This window comes from Oryctolagus cuniculus, chromosome 10 (genome assembly GCF_051225735.1).
Source record: "Oryctolagus cuniculus isolate XC-2025 breed Fujian yellow rabbit chromosome 10, ASM5122573v1, whole genome shotgun sequence".
NCBI classification, from domain to species: domain Eukaryota; kingdom Metazoa; phylum Chordata; class Mammalia; order Lagomorpha; family Leporidae; genus Oryctolagus; species Oryctolagus cuniculus.
Window position 1 is genome coordinate 64,409,428 of NC_142876.1, and position 15,748 is coordinate 64,425,175.

The window sequence follows — 15,748 nt, forward strand, 5'->3', positions numbered from 1 at the left end:
AGACCCTGATGGAGTATCCAGCTCCAGACTTCAGCCTGGCCCAGCACTGACTCCTGCAGGCATTTGGGGAGTAAACCAGCAGATGGAAGATGATCTATCTGACATTGCCTTTCAAAAAAAATACATCATTTAAAAAATAATCCCTTCAAGACATCCAGCCCCTCATCCCATGGTTACCAGATTCTGAGTCTCTTCTTTGTCTACATTTGGATCCCACCCAAGAGCAGAGAAAGTCTCTGAACTGGAGTCAACATTGTTGTGCAGCGGGTTAAGCTACTGCCTGTGACTCGGGCATCCCACATGGGCCTGGTTCAAGTCCCGGCTGCTCCACTTCCAATCTAGTTCCCTGTCAATCAGCCTGGAAAAGCAGAAGATGGCCTAAGTGCTTGAGCCCCTGAACCCACATGGGAGACCTGGATGCAGTTCCTGGCTCCAAGCTTCAGGGTGGCCCAGCCCGGCTTGTTGCAGCCATTTGGGGAGTGGGCCAACAGATGGGAGATCTCTCTCTCTTGGTGTGTGTGTGTGTGTGTGTGTGTGTCCCTCTCTCTCCGTAACTCTGTCTGCCTTTCAAATAAAAAAAGAAATCATTAAAAAAAGGAAAGTCTCTGAACTTAGTTCAGCTGCAAAGTTCTCCCTGATGGCGGGTTCTGGTTTAGGCCAGGAGCTGAGACCCTCAGAAACTTCTGTCCACCCCCTGCCCTAACCTGGTTACCTGATTCTCCTTGTCTGCTGTCCCCGAACCCTGTCTGCGTGACCCACTGAGGCCTCCCAGCCGTCCTGAGCTGGCCCTCTGCCCTTTTCTGTGAGTTTATTTGACTATGTCCTCATTAGTGACTTCTCTAATCCCAGCCGTCTGTCTGCCTGGATCTTTAAATAATGCCCACTGGGTTCTTTTCCTGCCCCTGTCACTCGTCTGTATTGGGACAGTCATTCGTGCAGCAAATACTTACAGAGTCGACTCTGCATACCAGGCACTGTGCTAGATAGTACACATATGAGCAAAAGTCTCTGCCCCCCAGGACAGACAGGCAGGTTAGCAGTCACCAAATGCTATGCTGCTCAGATGTTCAGACAAATCACTGTGGAGGCAGTGAGAGTAAGGACAGGGCAGACGGGAATGAGTCAGAACAAAACAGGTGAGACGAGGAGCTTTCAATAGGTTGGAGGAGTGTGGGCAAAGGTGCACAGGCCTTGATTGCCACCAGCTCACACTAGGGGACCAGGGATGTGACAGAAGGGCCACAACATGGGTAGCAATGCAGGAAAAAGTTGCGGAAGGTCTGAGAAGGATCCCATCACAGAGTACCCGGCACATCTGTTCTGCAGAGAGTGAGAAGCCAGAAAAGCAGTTCAACAGGGGATGGGATGACATGATGAGCTCTGCAGGCCATTCATTCACTCCTGGGGAGCTCTGGATGCCAACGGTTCCCTGCATTCCTTGAAAACTGGTCACAGGCCATGTTAGACTTCATGCCAGCTATTGCTGGAAGTCGGCAGAGCTGCAGATGGGCCAACCTCCAGACTCTGGCTCTGCTCAGTCAGGGGTTGGTCAGTGCAGTACCTCCCTAAGTACCCTGAGCAGCACAGACAGGGAGGGAAAGGGCCTGCAAGGTCAAGGGTGTGTGGCGCACGCCACAGGGACACAGAAAGAAGAATGGCTCTTTACTAATAGTCTGAATATGAATTCCCCCACCTCATGCATGCAGTTCAGGCCCCAAAGTCTTATGATAAGCAGACTAAGAAAGTAGAAACTTAACCCAATCGTGCTATTTAGAGATGGAGCCTTAGGAAATTGATTAGATTAGGTTAGATCGCTAGGGTGGGGCCCTCATGGCTGAACTGATTTATGAGAGATGACACAGATAGACACGCATGCTCCCTTGTCTCCTGTCACATGATGCCCTGTGCCTCCTTGGGACTCTGCCAGTAACACCATCCACATAGGCCAAACCAACGGGGCCTGTTGGATTTTTTTTTTTTTTTTTTTTTGACAGGCAGAGTGGACAGTGAGAGAGAGAGAGACAGAGAGACAGAGAGAAAGGTCTTCCTTTGCCGTTGGTTCACCCTCCAATGGCCGCCGCGGCCGGCGCACAGCACTGATCCGAAGGCAAGAGCCAGTTGCTTATCCTGGTCTCCCATGGGTGCAGGGCCCAAGGACTTGGGCCATCCTCCACTGCCCTCCCGGGCCACAGCAGAGAGCTGGCTTGGAAGAGGGGCAACCGGGACAGAATCCGGCGCCCCAACCGGAACTAGAACCCGGTGTGCTGGTGCCGCTAGGCGGAAGATTAGCCTATTGAGCCGCGGGGCCGGCCCTGCTGGATCTTAGACTATGAACCTCCAGGGCTGTGAGTCAAAATAAAGCACTTTTCATTGTAAAGTTAGTCTGCCTCGGGCATTTAGTTATGGTAATGGGAAACTACTCCACTCTTAGTGTACTGGGTGGAGCGAGAAGAGAAATAATGAGCTAAATCCTGATGGGAACTTCTGAACAAGGTCGGCAAAGCAAGTGCCCAGTGAATGCTCAATGGAAGGAAAGAGCAGAGGACAGTAGCAGCGGGGGAATGAGGCCAGCTGGGCCCTGGTGTCACCAGACCCTTGAAGGCACAAGTGCAGGTCAGCAGGCTAGATCAGGAGAGGAGGAGGTAGCCCAGGTTATCCAAGAGAACAGACTATGGGGGCTTTTGTGGTTCATTTAAAGGTGCTGAGAAAGGAGGAACTTAGCACACAGTAACGCCTGGATATGGAAGGCATTTTGTACACTTGAGATGAACTGAAGAATGAACAATGCAATCAACCATCAACCCTGCGATCCCAGATCTCATTCTCAAACATGAGTGACTCTAAATGTCATTTTTAAAAATATTTCTTTATTTATTTGAGAGGCAGAGTTACAGACAGAGGGAGCGAGAGAAAGAGGCATCCCATCCTCTGGTTCACTCTTCAAATGGCCACAACAGCCAGAGCTGAGCCAATCAGGAGCCAGGAGATTCTTCTGGGTCTCCCACATAGGTGCAGGGGCCCAAGAACCTGGGCCATCTTCCACTGCTTTCCCAGGCCATGAAGAGCTGGATCTGAAGAGCAGCAGCCAGGGCTTGAACCGGCACCCATATGGGATGTCAGCCCTGCAGGTGGAGGTTTAACCTACTATGCCATAGTGCTGCCCCCTAAATGTCATATTTGATCCAAAGAAAGAACAGCCTTGGTGAGTGACCAAGTCAGCAAAGCAAGACTGAAACTGGGCTCATTGAAAGTGCAACAATTAAGCATCAACTGAGTACTCACTGGAAAACACCACACAAGGAGCTGCAGGGACACAAAGAAAGAACAGACATTCTCTGAATAAATAGACATTTACTGAGCGATGTCACCAACCCAGGCTCTCCGTGCAGGGATCACACCCAGATCTGAGTGTGGAGCAGTGGGAATAGCATGAAACAGACAGAAAGCAAGTGAGAGCAGTGCGTCTGATCTGACTGTGGGGCACCTGTTACATGCAAAGCATTAAGCTGCAGGCTGCGGCGGGCACAATGGGATCAATGTTCCAACCTGCATTCTACAGACAGGATGGGGATACTGCAGGTCCTGTCTGCTTATCCCAAGCTGTGCATCACTGCGCAGCTGGATCCACAAGCACAGCAAATTAACCGGGTGGTTCTCAATCCTGGCTGCAGAGTGGAACTACAGGGGTAACACCTTTACAATGCAAATGGGGGCCTCATCCCAGACTAAACAAATTATAATCCCCGGTGGTGGGACCTGGACATGGATATGATTAAAGTCTGTGTGACTTAGAACCTGCTCTCTGATGCACAAAGAGCTAGCCACACAGGTGCACCTGGAGCCACCAGGCAGGATAGGAAGTCCAAGGAAACCACCAGCACCCAGATACTGACCCCTAGGGGCTGGCATTCTGGTACAGGGGGTTAGGACAAAGCCAGCATTCCATGTGGGTGTCAGTTCGAGTCCCAGTTGCTCCACTTCCAATACAACTCCCTGCTAATGTGCCGGGGAAAATGGCAGAGGATGGCCTAAGTGCTTGGGCCCCTGCACCCACGTCGGAAACCTGGATGAAGCTCCTGGCTTTGGACTGGCCCAGGCCTGGCTGTTGCGGCTATCAGGAGTGAACCAGTGTCTCTCTGTCTCCCCCTCTCTCTTGGCCTTTCAAATAAATAAACAATAATAAATACTTTTCAAATAAATAAGTAAATCTCTTTTTTAAAAAAGATTTATTTATTTGAAAGACAGAGTTACAGAAAGAGGTAGAGAGAGAGAGAGAGGTCTTCCATCTGCTGGTTCACTCCCCAATTGGCTGCAACGGCCAGAGCTGCGCTGATCCAAAGCCAGGAGCCAGGAACTTCTTCCAGGTCCTCCATGTTGGTGCAGGGGCCCAAGCACTTGGGCCATCTTCCATTTCTTTCCCAGGCCATAGCAGAGAGCCAAATTGGAAGAGGAGCAGGCGGGACTAGAACCAGCACCCATATGGGATGCCGGCACTACAGGTCAGGGCATTAACCTACTGCGCCACAGTGCCAAACTAAATCTTTTTTTAAAAAAAGATGACTCCATAACTCTATTAAGAGGGGACTTCAAAAACTTTGTGGAGAATGGAATTAAAAGAGGAGTTTATTTTGCTGCAAAAGACATTAGAAATCCATGCATAGTGTTTTTCATAATACACATTTTTTATCAACTTATGGAAGACTCTGCGTATACCTGGATTTCCAAATTTTTGCCACCAAAATAACTTCTCTTTGAATTCCGTTGTTCATGAATGAACTTTTTGTGGTTCCCTGTATGGCTGCCAGCCAGTGCTGAGCCTCTTTGCCCTGCTGTCACAAGTGACAGCACCCACTCATTTCACTGTGAACTTAGGGATAAAAAAAAGCAACAGTCACACCATAATTTCCACCATTGGGGACTCCTTCCTTGACTACGATTTATTATGGAGATTAATTCCATTTCACTTATGCACTTTTCAGTCCTTGGACTTCAAACGAAATCCACCAAGAACATCAAGATGTGCCCTGAATTAACAGCAAGGAAAGCAGTCTGATCTTTCTGCTCCACAGGAATGACCTCTGTGCATCCCTGACTCGTGCCGGGCAGCGTGCAGGTCCCAAGGTGTGTTTGCGGCATGGATGCATGCGTGGAGAAATGAATGCTAGCAAAACAAGAACAACCCTAGAAGCACAAGCATCTCATGGAAGGGGGTAAGCCTTCAGTGTAGTGGTTAAGACACCTGTGTGCCACACCAGGGCACCTGGGCTGGATTTCTTGTTCTAGCTTTCCACCAATGCACATCCTGGGGGGTTGGCGGTGTCGGCTCAAGTAGTAGGGTCCCTGCCACTCAGGAGGGAGACCTGGACTGAGTTCTCTGCTGCTGGCTTTGCGTCAGCCCAGCCCCAACTATGGTGAACTGTGCTGAGTGAACCAATGGAAGTGAGCGGTCACCATCTGTCCGCCTCCCAGGTAAATAACTAAAAATTAAACAAGAACTCTCGCATGGAAATATTATTTCCCTCCCCCAGGATGGTGCTAACTCTTCAAAATACCTGCTCCCTTAAAGAAAGCCAGCAGGTAATTCCCAAGGCATTTCACATGTGATTCAGTGTCTCCAATTCTCCCTGTTCCAAGCTTCTAGAAGGAACAAAACTGTGCCCATGCAGCCAGGGGTGGAGCTGTAAGAGGCTGGGAAAACTTAGTTTGTACAAAAGCAGAGACAGAAATGCCAGTGTTAGAGACCCAGAATAAAAGGCTGAAAGGACACGCTGGGGAATTGGGGTGGGGGTGGAGCAGGCACAGAAGTGCTAACCCAAAAGCAACAGGGACAGAAAGCTAGCTGAGTGGCAGGGACACTTTGCTGGGAACAATTTTTTTAAATGAGAAATCCAGTACGGTCGGCTTAAATTGGAAAGGTTCCTTGCACCTCTGGGTGCCAAAATGGGACTAAGATTTCTTGGCACACAGATTCTGGATCCTACCCAGATGTAGTGAACTTCAACCCCTTGAGTAATAGGCAACCCAGAGCGGGGCCAGGTCCCAGGACGGGATTTGCGGTCCAGAAACTGGGAACAGATTTTATGGTTGCCAAGGCAACCGTGACACCTCTGGAGAATCTCACTACCAAGGACCCGGATCTCAGAGCCAGAACCGCATGCCAGTAAGTTATCTGTGCACTGAAAGAAATGCCGGCAGCTCCAGTTCTGGTCTCAGAAAAAGAAATGTCCTTTCCTGGTGACGCTGGCTGACAGCATTCTGGACACGGCATCCAAAAGAGGACCAGCCGGCTGCTCTGGCTGGTGAGAACCTCAATTTATCTTAAAATGCACTGCAAATTCAGAAATGAATTTGCAGTTGATACTGGCCATAATAACAAGGCTGTCTGCAGGCAGGAAGGCGCGGGCTGTGCATGAACGGCCAGGTTTGGGCTCAGGTAGGAAATGTGGGGGGTGGCGGGGTGCATCTCTGGTGAGGGAGGTCATGCAACCAAATCATGCAGCCGCAAGGCAATGGCCACGTGCAATGAGACAGAAGGGAGACCTGTGCAGTGGACACGAAAGCTCAGACAACGCAAGGTGTGGATGTCGGCTGCTTATCTGGGGCTGATTAGGAGGGATTATGGAGGGCGGTAGGCGGAGGGCAGGAGCTGGAATCCCACGAGGCAGAGGGCGCACAATACGAAGGCAGCATTTTAGCAGGATTAGTCTAAATGCAGCGTGGGACCAGATGAAGTGAAAGGAACCAGCCGGCACCAGAAACCTGTGGAGAGCTGCTGGCTGGGTGTAGTCAGACAGCTGGTGATCATTTTGCAATGGTGACAGAAACAGAAACAGAATTTTAAAGAAGGAACTAAAAATTCAGAGACAATTGGGATAAGGGGATACAAGAAAAGAAAAGGAAAAGGAAGCCAAAATAACCGGAAAAAAAAAAAAAAGCCACGATCGGGCAGAAATCAAAGGACAGCCAGGAAAAGGAAAGGATTCCTGTCCAGGGCGTGAGATAACAACTCAGTCACGTTTGGTTGCTAAAAGTGTGTCACAACCAAAAGGTCAGGAGATTGAAATGTGGGGGGTTTGAGAGTACTTCAAAAAGTTCATGGAAAATGCAATTACAGGATAAGTCTATGTTGGTGGCAAGATATTTTGAAATCTAGGCATAGCTTTTTTCAGTCTATGAATTTTCCACAAACTTTTTGAAGCCCCTCCTGCGTATGGATTTCAGAATTCTTTGCTTCAGAAAAAGGTATCTTTTCATTCCAGTGGCCATGAACTTTTTGAGACATCCTGGTACAGTCATCAGCATTACGGTGTGATTTTTAAATGTTCTTTTTTTTTTTTTTGTCTTAACTAAAAACTATCTGCTGAACACATGCATCTTCTTGAGCATCATAATTGTTGCAAAGAATTTCCTGAGGTTCTGGCAGGAAGTTATGGAGCAATGGGATAGAATGCAGGAAACACCGTCAGGAATGAGGGAAGATGGCACTTTCCATAAATACTCATTGATCTAAACTTGACATTCCCACAGTAACACAGAAGGGCATCTGGCCCAAGGATTTCAGTCTCACTGCCTGCTGGCCCCACAGTTCAGACTTCAAAGATAACCTCTGGAATGAAGAGATTCCAACTTCAAATGGCTGACGTAAAAATCAAAAGTGCACACACACTGATACCGCTATTGGTGATTTCGCCACCGTTTCTGAATTCCCACTTTGAGATAAATGCTTACCTAGACAAGAATGTTGTCCACCAAACTCACTTGGAATCTCACTGCTTGCATTGTGTGCCTCCTGCCCCCAAGCAAGACTGGGAACAAGTTAACCCAAAGAAAGCTCCCCTACCCCAGCCCTGAGAAAACAAAGACGGGGGAAGGATTCAGTGCTATTTCTACTTAAATGGTTACTCTGGGCTCTGACTCTCATCCCCAGTATAAAGGATATGAAAATGCAATGAACCAGGCTAGCCTGTGGTATTTTATGCTGAAATAGCTCCCTGACAGGCTTGTTCCAACAGAACCAAAGTTCATGACCTTAACTAAATTACTTCTGTGAAGGATTTTTTTTCTCATTAATTTAGCAATGCACTGATTTGCTCACTTGGCTATGGATGCATATTCATACTTCAGAAATCAAGTAAAATAGGTTTTTGCAAGCGTGTAACTTAGTGACAAATATCTTTCTTAGGAGACGATACTTTACCTTGTGCATCCAGACATTTCTGAGGAATGTAACTAAAAATTTACCTAAGGTCTAAGCTCCAGAATTCTCTCTGGTTGCCTGCCATTAATTTTTGTACCCAAAGTATCAGCCTAATATTACTCATTAGGAATTTTTTAATTGAGTTTTTCTGTGTCTGTGATACTGTCCCAGAAATAAAGCATTCTTATACATAAACTTATTAATATACTATCCTTAACTTATAATAGAATATTCTCAAACTTGACTTTTCTCTATCATAAATCTCCAAGAATATAATTTTTAAAATTGTTTATGGCTTAAGGAATAGCTTGTTAAAATATTTTATAAGTAATACTACACCATGAAAGCAATTCATTTTCTAGGTTTTAATCCCAAAGAATCTAGGAAACACTGCTCTAATAATATCTGCTAAACACCTACCTGGAAGGGACAAGTTAGCAGGTGCAAAGGTTACAAGCACAGTTGCTCCTTGCCTTCCAATGTGGTTAGGTCCCAATAAACCCAATGTAAACTGAAAATAAGGGAATAGAAAAATGCACTGAATCCACCTGACCTACCAGGCATGCTGCCTCAGCAGCACAGGGCACAGCTGAGCAGGGCTTGTTCCACTCCTGACCATGGGGCTGCTGGGGGTGGGGGGTGGGGGGGCAGGGGGCACTCCTGCTACCACCCAGCAGCCAAGAGAACATCAGACCACACACAGCTGGCTTGGGAAAAGACTGAAATTCAAAATTCCAAGTGCCACTCCTATTGAGTGCGCATGCCTTCTGCCCCATAATAAAGTTGGCAAATCTCTGGGTTGCAGACTGTCCATGGATACACTCATTAAGTGCTCTGCAGCCTTCACCAAGTACACCCAAGAAGTTAGTGTTTGGAGGTGGGAGTGGGGGAAGGGGAGGCACAGTGCAGGGGGATATCGGTCCTGTATCCAGGTATCCATGCTCTGTGAGGAAGTAGGTGGCAATTCTCCTAAAGAACTAAGGAAGAAATTTTCATGCAGTCACTGTTTCTAAAAGTTATATAAAGAAACATCTATGGAAAGCCAGCGCCGTGGCTCACTAGGCTAATCCTCTGCCTTGCGGCACCGCCACACCAGGTTCTAGTCCCGGTCGGGGCGCCAGATTCTATCCCGGTTGCCCCTCTTCCAGGCCAGCTCTCTGCTGTGGCCAGGGAGTGCAGTGGAGGATGGCCCATGTGCTTGGGCCCTGCACCCCATGGGAGACCAGGAGAAGCACCTGGCTCCTGCCATCGGATCAGTGCGGTGCGCCGGCCGTGGCGGCCATTGGAGGGTGAAGCAACAGCAAAGGAAGACCTTTCTCTCTCTCTCTCTCTCTCTCTCACTGTCCACTCTGCCTGTCAAAAAAAAAAAAAAAAAAAAAAATCTATGGAAGGCGACCCAAGGATCTAAACGCAGTCATTGTCTCAAAAGGGACTGACGAAATTGAGGCCTTTTTTTCTATCTTGCCCTTAGCCCCTTTTGAACTCTGTATCATGGACATTGGTAACCTACTCAAAATAGTGTTTTATTATTTAATTTCTAAATAAAAATACTAATTTCAATTTAGCTCCATGATGGGAAATGGCTGTGAACAGGCAAGAACCCTGCAAAGCAACAACAGGCAGACAGGAATGAAGCAGCCGTGTCCTTGAGAAGCCCAAGCTAGTGGGCAAGAGAGACAAGGGAGCTGCACCATGATAAGCTCTTCAGCAGCAGGAGCTGGAGACAGCACTGAGAGTCCAGGGACCTGCAGCTAACAAATCCTTCAGCACCAAGAGGACAGAAGGTTTTCCAAGGTTTTAGGACCCAAAGGAGAGATGTGTCCAGCACGTAACACCTACCCAGGAAACACTAGTTAACTACGAAAACAGGCATGGGTGTGCCCAAGATACTGACACTCAGCTCTAGGACACGTGGCCATGGGAGTCCCAGCTTTCTTGGTTTACCCACACTGTGATGCAATATGACTTTATCATTTTGTGTGTGCATCTTATAAAGTGAAAGGTCTGGAACCTACCAGTCCATGCCTACAGTGGGAGACTAGGAAGGGGGTGCAGAAAGGGGGCACCATGCAAGAAGACCACTTGCTCGGACACAAAGGAAGAGAAGCTGAGTCATGTTGGGGAAGGTCAAGTGGTTTGATAAAGAAGTGTGAGGGATGAGAATATTTTACATCACGGTTAGAATGGTTATCAAAATGTTTCTATTGGGGCTGACACTGCTGCATAGTAGGCTAAGCCTCCACCTGCAGTGCCAGCATTCCATATGGGCTCCGGTTCCTCTTCTCATCCAGCTCTCTGCTTGGTGCTTGGGCCCTTGCACCCACATGGGAGACCCGGATGAAGCTCCTGGCTCCTGGATTCCAATTGGTCTAGCTCCAGCTGTTGTGGCCATCTGCAGAGTGAACCAGCAGATGGAAGATCTTTCTCTCTGTCTCTCCCCCCCCCCCCCCGTAACTCTGCCTCTCAAATAAATAAATCAATCCTTAAAAAACTATATGTTTCTGAGCCGGCGCCGTGGCTCAATAGGCTAATCCTCCACCTTGCGGCGCCGGCACACCGGGTTCGAGTCCCGGTTGGGGCGCCGGATTCTGTCCCGGTTGCCCCTCTTCCAGGCCAGCTCTCTGCTATGGCCAGGGAGTGCAGTGGAGGATGGCCCAGGTGCTTGGGCCCTGCACCCCATGGGAGACCAGGAAAAGCACCTGGCTCCTGGCTCCTGCCAGGATCAGCGCGGTGCGCCGGCTGCAGCGGCGGCCATTGGAGGGTGAACCAACGGCAAAAAGGAAGACCTTTCTCTCTCTGTCTCTCTCTCTCTCACTGTCCACTCTGCCTGTCAAAAAAAAAAAAAAAAAAAAAAAAAAAAAAAACTATATGTTTCTACAAAACTCATGAGTTGGCAACGCTGAGAAGGGAGAAGAAGCGAGGCAGGAGGCTTGATAGGTTAGCTACAGTATTTTACGAGAAAAATAGACAATCCCTAACCCAATGTAACAGACAAGTGAGCCAGTTACCGACACCATTCTAATCAGCAAAAGCAACAAAAGCTGCAAGGCTGCCTGCACAGATTTTTAGGGTATGAAATCAACAAATCTTGATGGTCAAATAAATGTGGGCAACAAAAGAAGGAAGAGAAGCAAGCACAATCGTCCGAACAGCAATAACCATCACACACCGAGTGCCTGTGACATCCCCACCGAGCTCATGTATTGCTTAATCATATCCATCCCACCCATCTTATAGATAGGAAAACTAACATTCAGGAAGGTTAAGACACTAAACCATGGTCAGGGGCTAGCATTGCTTTATAACCTGTTAGGCGGTTGCCTGTGACACTTGCATCCCAAATGGGCACCTGTTTGGGATCCAGCTGCTCTACTTCTGATCCAGACCCCTGCTAATGAGCCTGGGAAAGCAGCAGAAGATGGCTCAAGTGCTTGGGTTCCTGTACCCATGTGGGAGACCGAGGAAGCTCCTGGCTCATGGCTTCGGCCTAGACCCAGCCATTGCAGCCATTTGGGGGGTGAACCAGCAGATGTAAGATCTCTCCCTCTTTCTCTCTCTCAACTAAACCATTTTCAAGATGTATCAAAATGACAGGTTTGGCTTCTGAGCCCAAGATTGTTTGATTCCAAATTCAGGCTCTGAATTTCTACATGATTATGTATCCCAAAGATGATAACTTGGAAAAAGGCTTCCCATCACACAGTTCTATATAACATAGTGATAACAGTGTTTACAGATAATGCTGATGGAGGACTAAGCCCTTCTATATAAACTAGGCAAAACTTCTTTTGCATGAATTTATTTAATCATTAACACCCCTTCCACATAGCCATGGTTATTCCCATTTAGCTGAAGGTGAAACTGAAGCCAAGAGAGGGTAAGAAGCTTGCCACAGAGAATTAACACCTGCAGTTTGAAGATCCGTCTTATGCCATTTCCCCCCACCCACTGGAAAAGTTTACTCTAGATGATAATGAACATTCATAGGGCTTCATAAATGAAGTCTCATAAAATGGGCAGGGCTTTTCAAGGCTCATTACCTTGAAATAAGTGGTCACATAAACATTTTACGACACTGGTTTATAAAGTAGTGCGTTCTGGAAGTGGCACTGGGCACTCGGAACCATGTGTGTGTGCCTGTGTGTCTCCCTTCCTTGCTCCAGATGAGTTCTCCACACATGAGATTAACTACAGATGCAGGCTTTGTGTTTAATGTCTGGAAAAGAGGAAGGGGGATAAAAGGAAGGGGCCAAAGTACAGGATATGTAGGAGGTGGGCAGTGATGTTTTTATTATACATATCCTTGTTTCCAACTGCTAAAATCAATATTTTTCATTGGCCCTAATTTGGAGAATACAGCTACAGAAATTAAAAAAAAAAAAGGCAGCTTTGAAGTCCATCCAGGCACACACACTTCACTGTGGAGGATGCTCATCCTTGCGAAAACTGAATATTGTGTCACGTATGACAATGACATGCAATCTTCTTGCACGCACAGATTTCTACACCTGGAATCTTTTTTTTTAGAGTGGAATAAAACAGAAGAGTTGATGAGCCAACCTGTGCAATAATTACCTTTGTCAGCTACAAAGTTAACACAAAACTCTGCAAAACATACCCACCCCTCACTCACTACGCCGGGATGGCTCGCTTCGAACAGGTTTGATTTCTAAGGAAAGAGAGGCCACTGCGTGGGTTCGAACGCATCCCAGAGAGGCTGTGGAGTGACAGGGAACGTACAAGCGCCGGACAGCTACCTTAGCGTATGACCTGAGGGTCAGGAGTCCATCACTATGACGACACAGCATTTCACCCATCATGCGTATTCACGGGGCACAACATTAAGTTTAAAATACAAAGTCAACGCTCCCTCGTGGACGCTGGCGCCTGACGCGGTGCGGGCCGGCAAACCCAGAATGGCCTGGAAAGACTCGGAGGTTTTCCGTAGCATCCCAAGGCAAGGAAGCCCCGGGCGGCCCCACTTGGTCCACACATCGCTCACAATCACCCAGACCCAGGGCCGGGCTGGGCCAGGCCGAGGGGCGCGGAGGGAGGGCGCACAGGCCGGCTCCTTGGCCTAAGACTTCCACTTTCCCGGCACAGCAAGCGGAGGCAGGCGGCTCGCTCTGCGCCCGGGCTGAGGGGGAACTTCCAGCAGCCTGGCAGGCTGGAGGAGCTCGGTCTGCGGTCCCAGGCTGCTCTCCCCGGAGCCCGGCTCCCTTTCTTGTTCCCTGGTAATTGTGCAGATTCCCTGTGTCCCGGTGCGGAACAGACGCCGGCCAGTTCAGAGCGGCGATTCCAGCTCCCGGTCAGGGCTCCCACCTTGAATGCGTGAATGAATGAGATGAACTCCCCGCGGCAGAGTTCCCGGCTCTGCACAAGGCGCCAGCGCACACTGCTCCCACGAGGGGGGCTGGCGTTCCGCCCCCTCCTTTGGACGAAATGTGCACCTGTAGGTCTATGGCCGCTGTCACGCTTTCCCATCAAGAAGCGATCCTGGGAAGAATGAACTCTGGGTGGCATGAGATTCCGGAGCGAGGACATTCTCGGCCTGCTGTGCCCACGGTCTAAACCCGCACCGCGGAAAGGCCAGTTGGACCACTTGGGGGACTTTCACCAAGAACGCGGTTTTGCAAAGCGCGTCCGTGCCCCGCGTGCTGTCCACGGGATACCCACCCGGTACAGGGGCGAGGGGGCGCGCCAGCCACCCCGGTCTCTTCCCACCGGCCCGCCCTTCCACGGCCGCCAGGACCCGGCTTTGCACCGCAGGACAATGAGCGCAACGGAGGACGCCTCTCCCATTCATTCAGCCCGGGCACTGATCTTCCGGGACAGCGGCGAAGGAGCCCCGTTCCGCCCCGGCGCCCCACTCTCGCCACCCCCAGCACTGTTCGCTTGGACGGCGCTCCGGCAGGACTGAGCGATCCGCTCCCCCACCCCACCCCCCCGCCGCCCTGTCCGCGAAAGTCCGAGAAGGTTCCTGAAGAACCGGGTGGTGGCCCCAGCCAGCCGCCTCCCACCCCACCACGCACCGGAGACCTCTGCAGGGGCTCCGCGGGACACCCACGTGCCCGAGGCTCCGGTCCAAGCCGAACCAAGGCGTACGCACGGACTCCGGCAGCGCCAGAGGCCGGGCTTTGTCCCGCGACCGCCCGCCCTCCGGGGGCCCGGGGATCCCGCGCAGGGCTCACCTCTCTGCTGGCCCTGGACAGCCACGCAAAGCAGCGCGGCCAAGAGCGCGCGTCCAGCACCAACGCCGCGCATCTCGCCGCCGCTGCCGCCGCTGCTGCCCGGTGCGCTGCCCGGAGGAAACAGCGGGGACGCTCCGGACGCAGCGCAGGGCGCGAGTCTGCAGCCTCCCGGGCGGGCAGCCGCGTCCCGCCCGCCAGCGCCGCGGACACACCCCCGCCGACCTCCGCCGCGCCCTGCCCCTCCCCGCCCCCGGCCCTGCAGCCTCAGACCCCTCCCCCAGGGACTACCCGGCGGGGACTCAGAGTTGAGCTCGCTCTCTCAGGATTGAGCACTGAGACCCCCCAAGGCGGGGCATTGGGGGTGGGGGGTCCTCTGCTGCAGCCCAGGGTCCGAGTTGTGAGTGGGAGGGGGTGGTGGGCTGCCAAGGTGGAGGAAATCTGCCGAGGTTGGCCCGGGGCGGGTGGATTCGGACAAAGTATGTGCCCTGTTGACCTTGCCCGCCCCGCGGCAGCTCTGCAGCCCCAGCCCGGCCCCCGGGTCCGGGCCGCCGCAAGCCTCCGCCTCTCAGCCCCTCGGAACACGGCCCAGGGCTCTGCGCACCGCCACCCGGTCCCCAGAAGGCGTCCGGCACCTGGCTGCCAGCCTGACACCCGCGCACGACCCCGGCTGCGCCGAGCAGCCTCCCCCTAGCTCTCGGCGGAGCATTTTTTCTGACCAGGAGTTGTAGCTTGTTTCCCGCTGGGTTCTAAAGCAGGTGGGAAGGGTCTCTGGGACTTTATTGGTAATCACTATTACATAGCCTTAAGTGCTGGAGAAAGACTCATCTCTCTGGATGCCAAGTGTTAAGACGAGGTTGCCACTCTTTATTTTTGTTAAAGAATTTTTAAGCTCTAATTATTTTTCTGTCAGAGTATTCGTAACCCTTTGAAGATCTCACATTTCCACAATATAAACATATTGCATAACAAAGGTTACTTGGTCTCACACTCTGATTTTGTCCTTTTTCTTTAGCCTGATTAGGGAGGTAATTTCATCTCAGTTATGCAAATCAATTTGACAACAAATTCCCCTTTTTCTTAAGATCCTTTCTTAAACAGTTAACCAGTAAAATGTAGTTGTAATATGTAACGATTATTTTTTAAAATCATGGAACTACATGGGGGAAAAGGTAGAGTTTGGCCCCCTTAAAAGGATGTGATAAGGCATTGTGGCTCCAACATCCCATATCTGAGTGCTGGTTCCAGTCCCTGCTACTCCACATCTGATACAAAGTCCCTGCTATCACACCTAGGCAGGCGGCAGAATTTGGCCCACGTACTTGAGTCCCTGCCACCCACATAGGAGACCAGGATGGAGCTC

The 15,748-nt window shown here is 50.3% G+C and overlaps 1 protein-coding gene across 2 annotated transcripts in view; it reads right to left on the reverse strand.

The window, feature by feature from the left end:
* The window catches only part of LAMA1 (laminin subunit alpha 1), a 177,003-nt gene extending 162,271 nt beyond the window's left edge, over window positions 1-14,732 (reverse strand). The window contains exon 1 of one of the 2 annotated variants that reach the window (XM_051851430.3): window positions 14,389-14,599. In XM_051851430.3, coding sequence (XP_051707390.3) covers window positions 14,389-14,461 — 73 coding nt within the window. In that variant the 5' untranslated portion in view covers window positions 14,462-14,599. Of the gene's footprint in view, window positions 1-14,388 lie in introns of both variants that reach the window. The other variant, XM_089305317.1, reaches the window with a different exon arrangement.
* Between the last annotated feature and the right edge of the window lie 1,016 nt (window positions 14,733-15,748).